The sequence below is a fragment of the Cibotium barometz genome, chromosome 59 (assembly GCF_041138505.1).
Source record: "Cibotium barometz isolate CiBa-2024 chromosome 59, ASM4113850v1, whole genome shotgun sequence".
Classification (NCBI taxonomy): Eukaryota; Viridiplantae; Streptophyta; class Polypodiopsida; order Cyatheales; family Cibotiaceae; genus Cibotium; species Cibotium barometz.
Genome location: NC_141104.1, coordinates 35,032,100 through 35,050,896, shown reverse-complemented (window position 1 = coordinate 35,050,896; position 18,797 = coordinate 35,032,100). Strand labels below are relative to the sequence as shown.

The 18,797-nt window shown below is 46.9% G+C and overlaps 1 protein-coding gene across 5 annotated transcripts in view; it reads left to right on the top strand.

Annotated features, from left to right (window-relative positions):
• Positions 1-887: 887 nt before the first annotated feature.
• LOC147605756 (uncharacterized) overlaps positions 888-18,797 on the top strand; it is an 80,782-nt gene continuing 62,872 nt past the window's right edge. For 3 of the 5 annotated variants that reach the window (XR_015265158.1, XM_086793366.1, XM_086793368.1), the window contains exons 1-9: positions 888-1,271; positions 1,474-3,918; positions 4,026-4,094; positions 4,243-4,453; positions 4,552-4,636; positions 4,733-4,814; positions 4,911-4,970; positions 5,073-5,125; positions 5,208-5,389. Coding sequence is in view for 4 of the 5 variants with exons in the window: in XM_086793366.1 (XP_086649492.1) it covers positions 1,885-3,918; positions 4,026-4,094; positions 4,243-4,453; positions 4,552-4,636; positions 4,733-4,814; positions 4,911-4,970; positions 5,073-5,125; positions 5,208-5,389 (2,776 nt within the window). In the remaining variant the exon portion in view is untranslated. The remainder of the gene's footprint in view (positions 1,272-1,473; positions 3,919-4,025; positions 4,095-4,242; positions 4,454-4,551; positions 4,637-4,732; positions 4,815-4,910; positions 4,971-5,072; positions 5,126-5,207; positions 5,390-18,797) is intronic. The other 2 variants (XM_086793367.1, XM_086793369.1) reach the window with 1 other exon arrangement.

The window sequence follows — 18,797 nt, the reverse complement described above, 5'->3', positions numbered from 1 at the left end:
CCCATTTTTGCATGTTTTATTATATATAAGAAAGCATGAACCTATTGATGTGGAGGACTACTGCAAGTTGCCTGATATATTTATTGCAGGGAGAAGAAGGATGGTTATAGTAGGGAGCTATAATGAGGAAAAGACCACACCAAAGCCAAGGAGGTGATGAGGGATCCATTAACTAATAAGTAACTCTAGCATTGGTGATAGAGCAACATATAAGGTGGATGCATGGTCATTGACAACTTGATGAATCAACTATTTGAGAGCCCATCACATTGCCATCTCACTGAGGTCAATGATTAAAAAGAAGAAGGAAAATATGGAAAACTATGCCTTACAGTTGAGGCAATCATAGAGGCTTGAGATAGGAACAATCTATAGCAGCCAAAGGGGCTTTTGGGAGTAATCTATAGCAGCCCAAGGGGCTTTTGGGAAATTTAGTAGCAGTTAGTCTGATCATTAAGGAGCTTTCACGAAAGTTAGTAGCAGCTCGTGTGAACATTTTTGAAAATTTTCACTTTATATTTTTGAGAGCAAGCATTGCAATTATAACCGTTTCTTTATCTTTCTATTTTTGTCAAGTATTTGAGTCATTAGTCTTAGTCGTAATCTTGATTTCTTGCACTGGAAATATCTTTCAATGCTAACTCCAAGCCCAGCTAAGTAAATGGTAACTCTGTAGCAAGGTCAAGTAGAGTCATCTTAGTGACTAACCATTAGAATATTTGCCGGGTCATCCTAAACCTATGACTGACCGAGGGTCACCCTAAAGCAGAGTCATCTTAGGGACTAACCGTGCGGGGTCACGCTAAACCTAGGAGTGACCACCCTAGGTTGGTAGCTGCAAGCTACATGGTGATCCTTAAGCATTGGAAAGGTGGATGCATTGAGATATTCTTGGAAACAAACTAGTAGGCCAAAGTTGACAAGTCTTTGTAGGGTCTAAAGCAAGTCTTTGTAGGGTCTAAAGCAAGCCTCTGTGTGTGCGTGTGTGGATACTTCACACATTCGCCCGGCCGCCCAAAGGGAGAGTATTTTTTTGAAGTACGAGGGAGACTTGGAGAGAGAAAACATACAAAAACTACTAGTACTATGGGGGGCTTACCGAGAGAGAGAGAGAGACGAGCAGTTCAAACTAAGAGTGCACAGGCAGCCTAATCACACTCAACACCTACACACAGGGAGGGAAAAGGCAGAAGACACGGCAAGCAAGAGGCTTCACCATCGCCAGAGAGATCAACCCGGTTACCTCTCAAACCGCACAAACTCTTCGTCAGGTAATCACAGATCCTCGCTTATTTGCTTTGTGATTGTTTCATTTCGGTCGGCTGCTTTCTATGCTTTCCTTCTATTCATTAATGAGCCCCTTGTAACATGGGATCTTTTCTACACTGTCAGCAGCTCCTGTTTCCACTGGATTGCATTGTCACTGGACTGTATAGCTACTGATGTGTCATTTAATTTTTTTCCTATTTGCAGCAGCAGAAATCCTCCTCTAAAGCAATCAGTGATATCTGAACAGGAATACACCCAAGTCTACTGCATTTTTTGTGTGGTTCTCATGGGTTTTTTGCAGCAGCTTTAGCATCTGGGGCTTGCTGAGTATCCAGCAAATGCTGGGAATGAATCTGTAATGTTATTGAGTATGTCATGCCCTAATCTGGTGAGTTGGGGGCAGAATAATAAATGCCCACGAAAAGCTGGAACATTCTCATCACTAAGCAGTGAGATGGCAACATCGCTGTACTATTTCTGGTTATCTTTCACAAAAAAAGATGATAGCTTTGTTACTGGTGAGTTGGCAACTTGGCATTAACTGTATGCCTTCTGGCTATGCAAGAGTATCTGGGCACGTCAAGACATCCTTAACAGGATGCTTCATTAGATCACATGGATTGTGGCAAAGAGCAAAGTAGCCTCAGTGCTCTTGATGCAGGCCAGCAGGATGGTGGAACTGGATGCTTTGGAGGCAAAGATCCCGGAAAAATGTCAGAATCAACAGGGCAAGAGAGACCTGATGATGATGTGACGGGTCATTCATGCAGTCCAAAGAACACCAATGGGAAAGAGCGAATCCGAATCGTCCTGAAACGGAAGGCTCCCACGGAAGGCCATCTGATGAATTTCATAGCAGAACCTCCAACAAAGAAGCCTATTCTAATTGGAGTTTTGGAGAATCATAGTTCACTCTCAGAAACCACGAGAACTGAATGTGAACCACTTGGTACTGATGCTGCAGCACATGCAAGCGAAGATCTGATTACTTTTGTAGAACAGGTTAACATAGCTTCTGCACATGAACCTGCTTTGCAAGAACCTTTTTGGAATGCCAGAATGCAAGGGGGCTCTGTGACTCATGATTCCGTACTAATAGGTGTTCTGGACACAACGCCTAAGGATACAAGAATTCCTTTCAAATTTTCTACTCCTGGAGTTCATCTAGTGGATGGAGAGGCTCAAGCGGCCATCTACTGTCCCAAAGCTAGTTTGCCTCCTGCAAGGTGGTCACCCCTTCCTTCACCTGTTCGGAAAGTTCCCTTGCTTTCATATCAGAATCATGTCTCGTCTGCAGATGGCTACGTTGATGTAAGCAGTATACCCATGGGGTTCCCCAATGAAAGTTTATGCATTTTAGATGAACAGTTTTCTTCAAAGAGTTGCCTTCAAGGATGCAATGGGCCACAGAGGACATCAACTGTGCCAGAGCTGGCCTCAACTGGCATTGGAATTGGAACAGTAGGTACTGAATCTGATATGCAAGGTATGACGAGGAAGTCGAGAACGCGGGTATGTCACACATGTGTGAATGAGGTGGCTGAAGTGGATCTGCAAACTGCAGAAGATAGTAAAAGCTTCCCCAGCCTAGGTCAAGACATGGAAACAATCAATTACTCTTATTTGTATGATGGAGCAAGATATGGGGTTCAAGAAGCAACCACAGGGAGATCACATTGTGTTGCAAGGCTGTTTGATCGACTGGACCCCACTTGGGGTGACGTGCAAAGAGTGGTTGGTACGGGCCCCAGTCCAGGCAGGTTCTCTTTTCAAAGGTTAATAAATGGGGATATAAGTGGTTTTGAAGATGAATTAGAAGAGGATAGTGATGACGATGGGGATGATAAGGATGAAAAAGTAAATGAGAAGGATGTTGATGAGGAGAATGAGAGTGACATGTATTCCACTGTATGCACTTTGTCAGCCCCGCCACTTGATCAAGTTCTTGACCCTGGTGTGGATACCTTGGACTCTGAAAGCCAGCAATCAGATGACATGTATCATGGCCAAGAGGGGATCTCAAAATATTTATTGTTCAGAAGGGGTCAGGATGTCGATCTCGAAACTGATTGCGGCCAGCTTCCAGTGTTTGTCAACAGGAGTGCATCTTGCAGCAGGCCTCAAAGGCTCCATGGAAGCCCTTGTTTGTACTCAAGGGTAGATGCTGGCTGGCAGCAGACGTCCTCGGATTCCTCTAGAGACCTTTGCAGTGAGGGAATCACATCTTGTAGCAGGCAACAAGTGTGCCATGGAAGTCCTTGCTTGCATCCAGTCATAGATGCTAATTGGCAGACATCACCAGAAGCTTCTAGAGTCCTTTTAACAGAGGAATGTGCATCTCACAATAGGCAGCAAATGGCCCATGGAAGCCCTTGCCTGCATCCAGTCATAGAGTCAGGTAGGCAGATGGCATTTGATACCTCTAGGGACCTCTCGGTATGGCCCAGACCAAGTGGAATTATATCGAAAATCAAAATGTTTAAAGAAGAGACTGTTGTACCAAACACTCCTAAAGAAGATACTGTCAAAGAAGAACCGAGTGGTGCTAAAGAAGGAACAGTGACAGAACTGCCGGTTACTGCTAAGGCGCTTTTGTTGTCGGGTTTGCTTGAAGAGTGCCAGGTTTCATATCAAGACAAGGGAGGTAGAGTAAGTAAAAACTCACAAAATCTAGTTGCCATTTTTCTTTTCTTTGAAAGCCATGTTTCTGCTTTGGTTTGAAAGTATCCTGACTATCCAGTGGAACTTGTCATTAGGTTATGCTTACTGGAGTGGTGACAAATGGTGGGATCTTGTGCAACTGCAGAGTTTGCAAGGGCAGAAATGTAAGGGACCTCAGGGTCTTCAAAGCTTCTTTTGAATAGCTTGTAATATTATAAAATACTAACCTATGTTTATATGTTTGTCCATCCCCACCCCCACCCCCACCACCAACCCATACCCCACTCTCCTTTCTCCTTTTGTTCTTTGAAGATGGTCAATGTTTCTTGCTTTGAGAAGCATGCGGGAAGCACTGCAAGGCATCCCAGTGAGAACATTTTCTTAGAAAATGGCAAATCATTGCACGATATCTTGCGAGCCGGTTGGCAAGCTAGTGAAGGAAAGTATGTGGGTGCTCTTCGCAAAGCCATTAGAAGCACCCCCGATGATGAGAGTGCCAAGAAAGATAACTTCATAAATGCAGGTCATTATAACAAAGCCGCTTGTGATCTCTTGTCACTATCTCAGTCATCTTTCACATATGCAAACTTGGCTAAAGTTGAATCAGTTGTGCTCTAAAAGCATCAGGTACAAGTAGCCATCACAAGCGTCGGTCTGACTCTAACTGTTCAAGGATCGTGCAGACGCCTCCATCATCTCAAACAAGGTGCCTAGCAATGTCCTTTGTGTTCTGATAAGTTTTTATGACACTGTCCATGAGGCTTAGGGAGCCCGTTCTCCTTGTTTTCATGTTTATCTATAGAGACATGAACCTGCACAAGATGCTTTTCTTACCTGGAGGTTTACCAAATGGGTCCGAAGTTGCATATTATATTAAAGGACAGGTTTAAATCTACCTCACAGTTCTTCATTTTTCAAACTTATGATGGATTGTGATAGATATATTTGAAGCCTCTTACTTTTGAGGTGCTCTGATGCAGCGTATTTTGACGGGCAGAAAAGAGGGTCATGGGATCTGCTGTGGCTGCTGCAATGAAGTGGTAAGAAATCTGCTTATGTGGTGGACTACTCGGAGTGTAGTTTTACCTCATTCACTGTGTTGTTTTTGTTGATCTCCATTTGTGATGGTATTTTATATGCAGATCAGCTGTTCATCCTTTGAAGCCCATGCGGGGTGGGGGTCACGACGGAATCCGTAAGTCTGATTTGGTTCTCCATGTCTTTAGGAAACCCATTGGTGGGATCAGATACTAACTGTTTACTTTGAATGGCCTCAGGTACACAAGTATATATCTATCGGATGGACAGTCTCTGCATAAGTTTGCTCAGTCGCTTGCAGCTAAGATACAGGAAGAATCCACTGATAAGACTTCTAGAGATAATGATGATCTCTGTGCGGAATGTGGGGATGGAGGAGACCTTGTTCTTTGTGATGCGTGTCCAGGAGCTTATCATACAGGCATGCATTTTTCTGGAATTATCTTCTGGTCCCTTATTTGATTTTCATGGCATAGAAGTCTGCACATGTAATTGAGCAGATTTTCTTATTGTCACGTAGTGTATGACTCCTTTCACTCCTTTCAAATAGGTAGGGCCATTACACCTAAACCCAGTCTCGCATAAAGGTCTTTCCAAGCTTCTGCCAAACCAGCTAGGTTACAATTTGATTCCAATCCAAGTCAAGTTGACTCTAATCTGAGTTTACACAAAAGGTCTTTCCAAGCTTCTTCTGTCAAACCAGCTATGTTACAATTTGACTCCAATCTGAGTTTTTATCCTCTCATCTCAGGGCAATGAGAACAAGTATGCCCCCTGTCCTTGCACTTGAATATAGTCACCTCTGTCCATATTCCTGGAGACCTTGGTTGTTGCACCTGTACCATCTGAAGTTTGACGTCCAAAACTTACAATTGTCTCCAAGCCCTCTTCCACAGAACCTGCTGGAGATTCAGCAACTTCACATGCTTGTCATCGGTGCAGTATGTACTGATAGAATCTTTTTTTCCTCATCAATTGTCACCCAAACAGACTTTGCATATACAAGCTAAACACTGATTCAGTCCCAGATGATGGTGTACAGGTCCAAGGTACAGGAAAGTACACGGATTCAAAGCCCAAGGCAAGGAACACAGATCGAGAAGACGGGAAGAACTCCCAGGAGGTTTGTTGGTGGTGCATTGTGTTGCACATTCAGAGGATTGAGAGTGCAGGCATATTTGGGTAAGCTGTATTCAGTGGAGTACAGTTGCTTTCAGGGTTCTTGCTATTGGGTTTTTTGACACAGGTACAACATTGTGCATTGGCATAATGGCAAATCAACAGCAGAGTGATGTATTCACGTATTTGTCTAAGGAAGACAAATTGGACGGCACGAACTACTCCTTGTGGAGTTTTATGCTGAGAAATGTGCTCGTGGCAAAAGGTCTTTGGGATTTTGTTAGTGGTGATGAACCACGTCCAGGTCCATTGGCTCCAGAGACTCCTCCCCAAGGGGGTGCTCGTGGACAAGGACAATAGGTACAGGCACCAGGTCAGCCATTGCCTGCTCAAAGAACAAATGCTCAGAAGACATGGGATGCCAGAGATGCACAAGCCTTGTCACTCATTGCATTGTCAGTACAGAGGTCTATTATACCTCATATTCGTTCAGCTGGCTCTTCACGGAATGCATGGGTGACTTTATGGTTATGGCAGCCAGTTTACAGGATGATGAGCTTGATTCATTTGTGGATGCACGAGACAATGTGCATTGGAATAAAGCCATGTAGGATGAGCTTGATTCTATTAAAAGGAATCAAACATGGGATTTGGTTGATCTGCCCAAAGGCAAGAAAGCCATTGGTACTAAGTGGGTCTATAAGTTGAAAAGACATGCAGATGGATCCATTGACAGGTACAAAGCCCGTCTAGTTGCAAAGGGCTATGCACAGAAGAAGGGCATTGATTATGAGGAGACATCTGCTCCTACATCCCGTATGTCGACACTTAGGTGTGTCATTGCATTGGCTGCACATCGTGGTTGGGTTGTTCACCAAGTTGGACATTAAGGCTGCTTTCCTACATGGGGACCTCGAGGAGGAAGTTTATGTACATCAGCCCATAGGTTTTGCAGAACATGGTCATGAAGGGAAAGTATGCAGGCTGAAAAAGGCCTTGTATGGTTTGAAACAAGCTCCACGAGCTTGGTATGCAAAGATAGATGCTTTCCTACTCACTCAAGGATTTGTGAACAGTCCATTAGAAGCCACTTTGTATGTAAAGAAAGAAGAGAAAGATCTGCTGGTCATCAGTCTTTATGTAGATGATCTTTTGCTCATGGGATCAAATGATGACAAAATTGCAGCTTTCAAAGAGATACTGCAACAGACATTTGACATGTCTGATTTGGGGCTCGTACACTACTATTTGGGCATACAGTTTGTGCAGGATAACAGAGGCATTGGGTTGTTGCAATCTCGGTATGTTGCTAAACTTCTGGAGAAGTTTAAATTTCAGGATTGCAAGCCTATTAGCACTCCTATGGAGCCTGGGATGAAACTGTCACTACAAGATGACAGTATTTCTTTTGATGCCACTACATATGCTTAGGTTGTTGGGTGCCTTATTTACTTGTGTACTACACGGCTAGATATTCAGTATGCCGTATCTCAGCTGAGCAGATTCATGCACAGCCCGCGATTGTCACATTGGCAAGCTGTGAAGCGTGTATTCCGGTATTTGCAGGGTACCTTGTCTCTTGGATTGCTTTATCCTGAGGGAGGTGACATGCAGTTATATGCTTACAGCGATTCAGATTGGGCTGGTGATTTTGATACCAGACATTCCACTAGTGGAAATTGTTTCTTTCTTGGCTCTTCATGCATTTCTTGGCTAAGCAAGAAACAAACCAGAGTGGCCACTTCGTCTTGTGAGGCAGAGTACAGAGCAGCCTACACTACTACTGTTGAGTGTGTTTGGCTGCGTCGTCTCAGGACTGATATGGATATTTCAGTGGAGGAGCCTACACCTATTTATACTGATAGTCAGAGTGCCATTGCTGTGGCCCATGAATCCTGTGTTTCATGCTCACACGAAACACATTGAGATTCACTATCATTTTGTTCGGGAGAGACTCCAGGGAGGTGATATCAGTCTGATCTACTGTCCTATAGATCAGAATGTGGCTGACATCTTCACCAAGGCATTATCACGTCCGAAATTCGAAGCATTCTGCACTGCTTTGAATTTGTTTCCTTTTGGTGGATGATGTACAGTGATCACATATCACTCCAGGGGGGGTTTGTTGGGTTTTATGCTGTGTATGCACCTAGAGGAGTGCTAGTGATCATCAGTAGATTACTGGGGCACTTTTTACTTCAGTTAGTGGAGGTTTTTTTCCCCAGTTTAGCTTAGTTTCACTAATAACAGTTTATAAGTGTTTTGGTCCACCCGGCACACTTTATGGCCGGACATGTGAACACATCTTTTAGGTCACTTCATTATGTGGCTATTGTACTTCACTTTATCACAACTGAATACACAAAGAGTCGTGTTCTCTCTCTTTGCTCTCTACGTTTTTGTTTGCAGAACCTCCAAACTTTAACCCTAACTGCTGAAAGCCTTCAATACATAGGCGATGGCGAGGCAAAAATACCTCGGAGCATGATCTCCGGGTGTGAGAGAGAGAGAGAGAGAGAGCCACTGTTGCGTGCTAGACAGTCCACCCGGACCTGGCAGTCCATATGTGGATGTGGATGCCATTGTTGGAGGTGGCAATTCTCGTAGCTACTCTTGGGTTATCGCATGACTAGAAGTTGTGGTGGATTATCCCATATGCAAGAGCATGGGAAGTCAAAGAGCCATATATAGGGTGTGGTGGCACCTTGTCATAGATATCTCCTCCGGCCGAGTTTTTGGGGGAGAGCAACGGCTAGGAGATGGCAGCCTAGTCACCGACGTTGCTCAATGCCCTAGGGTGGTGTGCATGATGCTGTTGCGTGACTTTGACATATTCTCGTAGCTACTCTTGGGTTATCGCATGACTAGAAGTTGTGGTGGATTATCCCATATGCAAGAGCATGGGAAGTCGAAGAGCCATATATAAGGTGTGGTGGCACCTTGTCATAGATATCTCCTCCGGCCGGGTTTTTGGGGGAGCAACGGCTAGGAGATGGAAGCCTAGCCACCGACGTTGTTCATTGCCCTAGGGTGGTGTGCATGCTGTTGTTGCGTGACTTTCATAGCCATGTATGAGGGATGCTAGGTGTGGGGTTGAACAGCCTAACGTTGGTGCACTGAAGAAGGAGGGCTGCCTTTCTCCCAAAACTGGAAGCAGTCGCTAAGAAACAGTTTCTGCGGGGATTTGGTGTTCTCCTCATCGTCGGAATTCGCCATACTGGGAGTGGTCAAGTTTTTCCCTGACCGCAACAATACCATCCACTATGTGTGTGGGAGATGTTTCCGGTCGCTTCCATAGGCTATAAACCAACTGTCCTTCAAGGGACATGAGTCACACCGGATGGGAGTGCAACCGGTGTCTGAAAACCAACCACACAAGAGAAAGAAAATCTTCTTCTTTTTTCTTGGCTGAATCTCCTTACCAAAAGGCAAAGCTTTTATACCACTGTAACATGCGGAAGCTTACCGACATGATTATACTTTAGATAACGAATAGCGGAAGTAAAAGTGCAAGAGAGAGGGAGAGAGAAAGAGAGGAGAATCACAAAAAAGACACGGTACACCCTATTGGGTCCCAAATACCCTCTGCAAGGCCCCCACCAAGGATGGTGTATTTGCTTTATTGAATGATGAGAAAAAGACTGACTTCTATAAACCTTCAGCCTGAAGATGACCTGGTTCTTGACCTTCAAGTTCACCTTTGCATTAGGGATTCCCTTGGCTGTCCTAGCCCTTGAATACCTTCAGCATTTCTGTGAATCTGAGATGCTTTGACCTTTACCAAGCCCATGCTTATACAGTCAAAAAGATGTTGGTCGGTGAGTTCTATTGGCTGTCAGCCTGTTTATTAATCAGCCCACTACCTGTTTAATCACACCCTAAAATAGGCATGCTCTGGCCGCCTTTGCTCCTGCTGTCCAGGCTGCCCTTGAGGCTGGCCACCTGCTGGACTGGCCCTTTAGGGCTAGCCAACTGGCTGTGCAGCCCTTGGGGCTGGCCGACTGGGCTACAGCCTTTGGGCAGGCTGCCATGTTGGCCACGCTTGGTAGAAGCTGGCCCTCCTAGGGCTGGCCACACATGCTTATGGGGCTTCATGGGCCAAAGACATGGCCCATGGGCTGCCCCACATGACCTCAAGTGTAGGGTACCACCCTACACTCCATGCAAACGAACTGGTACTACTTTATGTGTGCACCTGACCAAGACCATGTACAAGACTTGCACACTTGACCTTGGATGCTTAGAGTGGAACTCTGGCGGACTCGTCCCGGGATGGGGCTCACAAGGGACCAATTTCCACTCCAAGTCTTGCACCTACTGTACAGATATGTCCAGGTGGCATCCAAGTGCGGGGTGCACATGATACGCACGGATAATATTACAATGATTTGGCACAATAGCCCTTACAAACACATGAATCCGGTCACATACTCGACCTTTGAGCTGGCTAATGGGTAGAAGCATGTCCACATCACACTCGAGACTCGAGAGAGTGTGCCTATGACAGTTGATGAGTCGCTCCTTCCATTTCCTCGGCTTCTTGCTTCATGGCAAACAATTCTTGTTGACACATTTCTCTTGTGTGACTCCGTTGGCCACAAGCTTGACGTTGACAGCTCTTCCCATGCTTATAAATCTTCGAATCACTTAGGTTCTTGAAATATATACCTAGATGAATCCAAGAACATGCCCAAATTCACCTTATAAGAAAGTGCAATTTATAACCTCATGGTAGTCATCCACAAGACAATAAACCATAAACTCCATCATGCATAGTATGGACTAGATACTAAGACATCCCCACTAACGTCATTAGTGCCCAATAGTGGGTATAGGACTTGGTATCAATATATGCTCCCACACACACACACACATAAGAGCATACACTCTTACAAAGGTCTGTGTACTAAGTTTCTGTCAAAGCTCCAAAGATGCAAGGCAGATTCAGCCATAATGAAGCCTAGCACTGAGGGATCATAACTGTCATGTGCATGACAGATGCCATGGACATTCTCAGGTGCTAGTCCCCAGGAGAGGCAGCCAGATAAAGAGTATGAACCAGATAGAGCTAGGACTTGGAGCACAAGGAGCAGTGTTGGATTGGAGAATGGACTTGGATTCCTATCGGCTATACCAGAAATAGAACAGGAGCTGTTGGCCGAGACTAGAAAGGGCTGTCGGCTGAATCAGAAAAAGGGTAGCTACAGGCACATTATTTGTATGATTTTATGTCTAGTCGGCCAGCTCTCATTACGGTTAAGAGACTATAAATAGCAAAGTGTGCTCATAGTTTTATTCATTCACCCCTTTATGGAGTGGATCCTTAGGGTCCCAGATAGGGACAGATTTTGGTGATGTTCACCTTTTCCAAGAGGGCAGCCAAGGGCTGTAGATTAGGAGTACCTTTTCGTACTATATAAATGTACTGAATTTCCAGCCATCTTTCTTTCTCTCTCTACTCTCTTCATATCTGCGTTTTGCATCAGCATGTTTCCAAGAGTGTTTAGGGCTAAAAGAAGACCCCTAGAGCTTCCACGTGTTACATTGGTATCAGAGCATCAGGCTCAGCAAAGCTAAACACTGATTCAGTCCCATATGATGGTGTACAGGTCCAAGGTACAGGAAAGTACACGGATACGAAGCCCAAGGTAAGGAACACAGAATCGGGAAGAGCTCCTAGGAGGTTTGTTGGTGGTGTTCCACAAAGCCAGAGGGGATGGCAGTCCGCCGGTGAGCCAGATAGGTTCTTCTCGAGCAACGGTCCCAAGGGAGGTTTATCCTCCAAGGGGTGATGTGAGAGTACCAGACTCATTTCTCAGGAATGAAGACCAAGACAGTGTTCAGAGTCGGGGCAAGAATGGATTGTGGACTAGATTGAACAGATGCATAGATCTTGTTCTGAGACAGAGTGGTTTTGGAGAACCGGGCCGGGCTTTCAGAGAAAAGGGTTTGCCAGGGATGGATGGATGTCAGAGGGACTTCGGGAAAAGATTGGGATGATGACAATCATCCAAGAACAGGTTGGAATCCCGTCATCAAGTTTAGCAGAGGGAGATGTTATGTGCATGAAAGATGCCATGGACATTCTCAGGTGCTGGTCCAGAAGAGGCAGCCAGATAAAGAGTATGAACCAGATAGAGCTAGGACTTGGAGCACAAGGAGCAATGTTGGACTAGAGAATGGAATTGGATCCCTGTCGGGTGTACCAGAAACAGAATAGGAGCTATCGCGGCTGAGACCAAAAAGGGCTGTCGGCTGAATCAAAAAAAGGGCATACAGGCACATCATTTGTATGATTTTATGTCCAGTCACCTGGCCGACAGCAGTCGGCCAGCTCTCCATTAAGGTTAAGAGACTATAAATAGCAAAGTGTGCTCATAGTTTTATTCATTCACCCCTTTATGGAGTGGATCCTTAGGGTCCCAGATAGGGACAGATTTTGGTGATGTTCAGCTTTTCCAAGAGGGCAACCAAGGGCTGTAGATTAGGAGTACCTTTTTGTACTATATAAATATACTGAATTTCCAGCCATATCTCTCTCTCTCTACTCTCTCTTCATATTTGCGTTTTGCATCAGCATGTTTCCAGGAGTGTTTAGGGCTGAAAGAAGACCCCCAGAGCTTCCGTGTGTTACAATAACAAATAGAAAGAATTATTACAAACAAAAGGTAGTTGACAGGGCATATGCACCACGAAAGATAGAAAGAATTAACACAATATCAACTGGCTACAACTTGGACGAAAACTTCAATATGTGAAATTTGCATGTCTGCTAATACAATCTCTCTTAGGTTCTTGAAATATTCCTAGACTGCAGATTTACTGGCAGGAATAACTACAAGCACTGCCCATAAATCATATGACACTGAAATAGTCCATTGCTCTCAATGAGTCATCAAACCATGTGATTGTACTCCTCATGGGCACCACCCAGAGATCCCAAAACATCATGCCATGCCTTTGGACTCCATATGATCCATATTCCAGATATGTACCGCATGTCATCAGTCAGGGGTTAGTGACATGCCCTAGCTTCTAATCAATTGCCCATAACTAAAAAGAATCAAGATAGCCCTTAAGGATGTAACACGCGGAAGCTCTGGGGGTCTTCTTTCAGCCCTAAACACTCCTGGAAACACGCTGATGCAAAAACGCAGATATGAAGAGAGAGTAGAGAAAGAGAGATAAGCTGGAAATTCAATATATTCATATAGTACAAAAAGGTACTCCTAATCTACAGCCCTTGGCTGCCTTCATAAAAAAAAGTGAACGTCACCAAAATCTGTCCCTAACTAGGACCCCTAAGGATCCACTCCATAAAGGGGTGAATGACTAACACAATGAGCTCATGTGCCTTTTATAGGCCTTTTGGAGCATAGAAGAGCTGGCCGACTGCTCGTCGGCCAGCCGATTGGACTCTTCACCATAATCCTTTGATGCGCTTGCAGCTGCCTGGTCCACTTGCCATGTCCTGATGCGTTTCAGCCACCTTGCTCTCTAGCACAGCCGACAGCGCCTGTAATCAGCTGTCATCAGTACCCCTTTTCAGGCAGCCAACAGCATCCTCTTCTTGTTCTCCAAGCCTTACTCCACACTGGCCTGCACCTTGTGCTCCATGTCCTAGTTCTTCTAATGGCCTTTTTCTGGCTGCCTCTTCTGGATTAGCCCTGAGAATGTACATGAGCACCAATGTAACACGTGGAAGCTCTGGGGGTCTTCTTTCAGCCCTAAACACCATTGGAAACAAGCTGATGCAAAACGCAGACATGAAGAGAGAGTAGAGAGAGAGAGAGAGATATGCTGGAAATTCAGTATATTAATATGGTACAAAAAGGTACTCCTAATCTACAGCCCTTGGCTGCCCTCTTGGAAAAGGTGAACATCACCAAAATCTGTCCCTAACTGGGACCCCTAAGGATCCACTCCATAAAGGGGTGAATGACTAACACAATGAGCTCATGTGCCTTTTGTAGGTCTTTTGGAGCATAGAAGAGCTGGCCGACTGTTGGTCGGCCAGTCAACTGGACTCTTCACCATAATCCTTTGATGCGCTTGCAGCCGCGTGGTCCACTTGCCATGTCCTGATGCGTTTCAGCCGCCTTGCTCTCTGGTACAGCCGACAGCGCCTGTAATCAGCCGACAGTACCCCTTTTCAGGTAGCCGACAGCATCCTCTTCTTGTTCTCCAAGCCTTACTCCACACTGGCTTGCACCTTGTGCTCCATGTCCTAGTTCTAATGGTCTTTTTCTGGCTGCCTCTTCTGGATTAGCCCTGAGAATGTACATGAGCATGTCATGCACATGACATCCCCCTTTGCTAAACTTGATGACGGGATTCCAGCCTGTTTTTGGATGACTGTCATCATCCCAATCTTTTCCTGAAGTCCCTCTGTCATCCATCCATCCTTGGCAAACCCTTTTCTCTGAAAACCCGGCCCGGACTCCAAAACCACTCTATCTCAGAGTAAGATCTATTCATCTGTTCAATCTAGTCCACAATCCATTCTTGCCCTGACTCTGAACACTGTCTTCGTCTTCATTCTTGAGAAATGAGTCTGGCACTCTCACATCACCCCTTGGAGGATAAACCTCCCTTGGGACGTTGCCCGAGAACCTATCTGGCTCACAGGACTGCCATCCCCTCTAGCTCTGTGGAACACCACCAACAAACCTATTTGGCTCTGTGGAACACCACCAACAAACCTCCTGAGAGCTCTTCCCGATTCTGTGTTCCTTGCCTTGGGCTTCGTATCCGTGTACTTTCATGCTGATGCAAAAACGCAGATATGAAGAGAGAGAGAGAGAGAGAGAGAGAGAGAGAGAGAGAGAGAGAGAGGAAAGAAAGTTATATTAACGTCTACGGGAGGCCGAATCCGACCTATGGGACAGATCAGGTACATCCATTTACATTCCACTCTGGGTATCGATGCCAAAGAGGCATAAAACTGAAAAAAAAAAAACTCAAAATGAACTCTTAAGACTCTTAAGAGTTTAAATTACAATGGGTTCTATTGCATGTAGTTCGAAATTGAGGTTCAAAATAAAAATAGCTATATTTCATCCATGGATGGATTTGCTCTTGAGGGGGGTGGAGTACGGAATTCTTTAATGATTGCTTGTCCTCCTCTGTATATTGCCCATTTGCCATTCTTTCTTGCTTCTTTAACTTTATTCAGCTCTGCCGATCTGTTCTTGAGTTGTAGCGGGGTGAGTTCATCAGCTATCCATACCTTTGTCCCTTGGAGAGACCTTGTTTGCTTCATCACTGCTATTTTCTCATTGTTGTCCATATAGGAGACTTTTGCCTATGTACCCTTTACTATAATAGAGATAGGGTCTCCTAAGTCCACGAAGGGGACTACTTTGCTCAGTTGTGCTGTAAGTACATCTGTATCTAATATGTAGTCTTCTCGAAGCTCTTGAGCTATGTCTGTCCTATCCCAGCCTTGAGGAAGACCACCGACTCTGATTACCTTTTTGTTACTTTCCATTCGTTCCTTTTCTTTGACTGCTGATATGACTTCTTTAACAAAATCTTGTGAGTTAACTGAATTTACCTTTGAAACATGGTTTGTCGTTTCTGTTTGTAGTGTTGTAGGTATGGGTCCTTCTCGTGCTTCCTCTTGCTTCGTCTTCATGGCTTGCACTTGCACTTTCAGTTCGTTGATTTGTTCATCTTTTTTGATAGTCTCGTGTTTCAGTGCTGCTAATTCTCCCTGAAGTTTCTTCAGTTCTTGCATGAGGTAGGATTCCCATGGTGCTTGCTCACGGGTGGAGGAATGGGCGGTATAATCGTGAAGCGGTGACTGAGGCAAAAGACTTCTTACTTCCCATGTGTTGCTACTGATGAAGGAGAGGGCTGTTAGTGGAACGAGTCTCCCCTCAAGGGTACCCTCTCCCCTTTGGGGGAGACTGAGAAAATGCGACCTACAAGATGCTCAGCTACAGGTGCAGGGGAGAGTTATGTTGCTGCCTTGGGGGCCTGAGCAAAGGTGGGTGGGCAAATGGAAGCAACTGGGTGCAGGCGAGCAAAGACGAAAGGGGGGCGACTGGGTGAACGGCGAGCGGAGACGAAACGGGGGGGGGGGGGGGGGGTGCAAGCGAGCAGAGGCGAAAGGGGGGCGACTGGGTGAACGCGAGCAGAGACGAAACGGGGGCGGCGACTGGGTGTAGGCGAGCAGAGACGAAACGGGGGGCGACTGGGTGAACGGCGAGCGGAGACGAAACGGCCGCGGGGGGGGGGGGGGGGGGACGGGGTGCAGGCGAGCATAGACGAAAGGGGGGCGACTGGGTGACTTTATAAAAAAGGTGAACATCACCAAAATCTGTCCCTAACTGGGACCCCTAAGGATCCACTCCATAAAGGGGTGAATGACTAACACAATGAGCTCATGTGTCTTTTATAGGCAACTGGGTGCAGGCGAGCAGAGGCGAAAGGGGGCGACTGGGTGAACGGCGAGCGGAGACGAAACGGGGGGGGGGGGGGGGGGGGGGGGGGCGACTGGGTGCAAGCGAGTAGAGGCAAAAGGGGGGCGACTGGGTGAACGCGAGCAGAGACGAAATGGGGGCAACTGGGTGCAGGCGAGCAGAGACGAAAGGGGGCGACTGGGTGAACGGCGAGCGGAGACGCAACGGGGGGGAGCGACTGGGTGCAAGCGAGCAGAGACGAACGAAGAGAGAGAGAGAGAGAGAGAGAGAGAGAGAGAGAGAGAGAGAGAGAGAAGCTGGAAATTCAATATATTCATATAGTACAAAAAGGTACTCCTAATCTACAGCCCTTGGCTGCCTTCATAAAAAAAGGTGAACATCACCAAAATCTGTCGCTAACTGGGACCCCTAAGGATCCACTCCATAAAGGGGTGAATGACTAACACAATGAGCTCATGTGGCCTTTTGGAGCATAGAAGAGCTGGCCGACTGCGGGTCCGCCAGCCGATGGACTCTTCACCATAATCCTTTGATGCGCTTGCAGTCGCCTGGTCCACTTGCTCAACTGGGTGCAGGCGAGCAGAGACGAAAGGGGGGTGACTGGGTGAACGGCGAGCGGAGACGAAACGGGGGGGGCGACTGGGTGCAAGCGAGCAGAGGCGAAAGGGGGGCGACTGGGTGAACGCGAGCAGAGACGAAATGGGGGCGGCGACTGGGTGCAGGCGAGCAGAGACGAAAGGGGGGCGACTGGGTGAACGGCCGAGCAGAGACGAACGGGGGGGGGGGGGGGGGGGGGGGGTTGCGACTGGGTGCAAGCGAGCAGAGGCGAAAGGGGGGTGACTGGGTGAACGGCGAGCAGAGACGAAACGGGGGCGGCGACTGGGTGCAGGCGAGCAGAGACAAAAGGGGGGCGACTGGGTGAACGGAGAGAGAGAGAGAGAGAGAGAGAGAGAGAGAGAGAGAGAGAGAGAGAGAGAGAGAGAGAGAGAGAGAGAGAGAGAGAGAGAGAGAGAGGTAGGTAGGTAGGTAGGTAGGTAAGCTGGAAATTCAATATATTCATATAGTACAAAAAGGTACTCCTAATCTACAGCCCTTGGCTGCCTTCATAAAAAAAGGTGAACATCACCAAAATCTGTCGCTAACTGGGACCCCTAAGGATCCACTCCATAAAGGGGTGAATGACTAACACAATGAGCTCATGTGTCTTTTATAGGCCTTTTGGAGCATAGAAGAGCTGGCCGACTGCTGGTCGGCCAGCCGATTGGACTCTTCACCATAATCCTTTGATGCGCTTGCAGTCGCTTGGTCCACTTGCCATGTCTTGATGCGTTTCAGACGCCTTGCTTTCCGGTACAGCTGACAGCTCCTGTAATCAGCCGACAGTACCCCTTTTCAGGCAACCGACAGCATCCTCTTCTTGTTCTCCAAGCCTTACTCCACACTGGCCTGCACCTTGTGCTCCATGTCCTAGTTCTAATGGTCTTTTTCTAGTTGCCTCTTTTGGATTAGCTCTGAGAATGTACATGAGCATGTCATGCACATGACAAAGGAGATTCGGGAACTCCTTAAAATAGGGCTCATCCATCCATTTCGTGTCCAAATTTGGGTAATTCTTGAACTTCACAAGGTACCTTACCACTAGCAACCGGCCATGGGTATGCAAGCTTTGCCCGTACCGGGTGGGGAAAGGGAGGCAACTGGGTGCAGGCGAGTAGAGACGAAAGGTGGCGACTGGGTGAACGGCGAGCGGAGATGAAACGGGGGGGGGGGGGGGGGGGGGGCGGGGGGGGGGGGGGAGGGGGGCGACTGGGTGCAAGGGAGCAGAGGCGAAAGGGGGGCGACTGGGTGAACGCGAGTAGAGGCGAAACGGGGGCGGCGACTGGGTGCAGGTGAGCAGAGACGAAAGGGGGGCGACTGGGTGAACGGCGAGCAGAGACGAAACGCGGGGGCGACTGGGTGCAAGCGAGTAGAGGCGAAAGGGGGGCGACTGGGTGAACGCGAGCAGAGACGAAACGGGGGGGGGGCGATTGGGTGCAAGCGAGCAGAGACAAAAGGGGGGCGGCTGGGTGAACGGAGAGAGAGAGAGAGAGAGAGAGAGAGAGAGAGGGAGAGAGAGAGAGAGAGAGAGAGAGAGAGAGAGAGAGAGGTAGGTAGGTAAGCTGGAAATTCAATATATTCATATAGTACAAAAAGGTACTCCTAATCTACAGCCCTTGGCTGCCTTCATAAAAAAAGGTGAACATCACCAAAATCTGTCCCTAACTGGGACCCCTAAGGATCCAC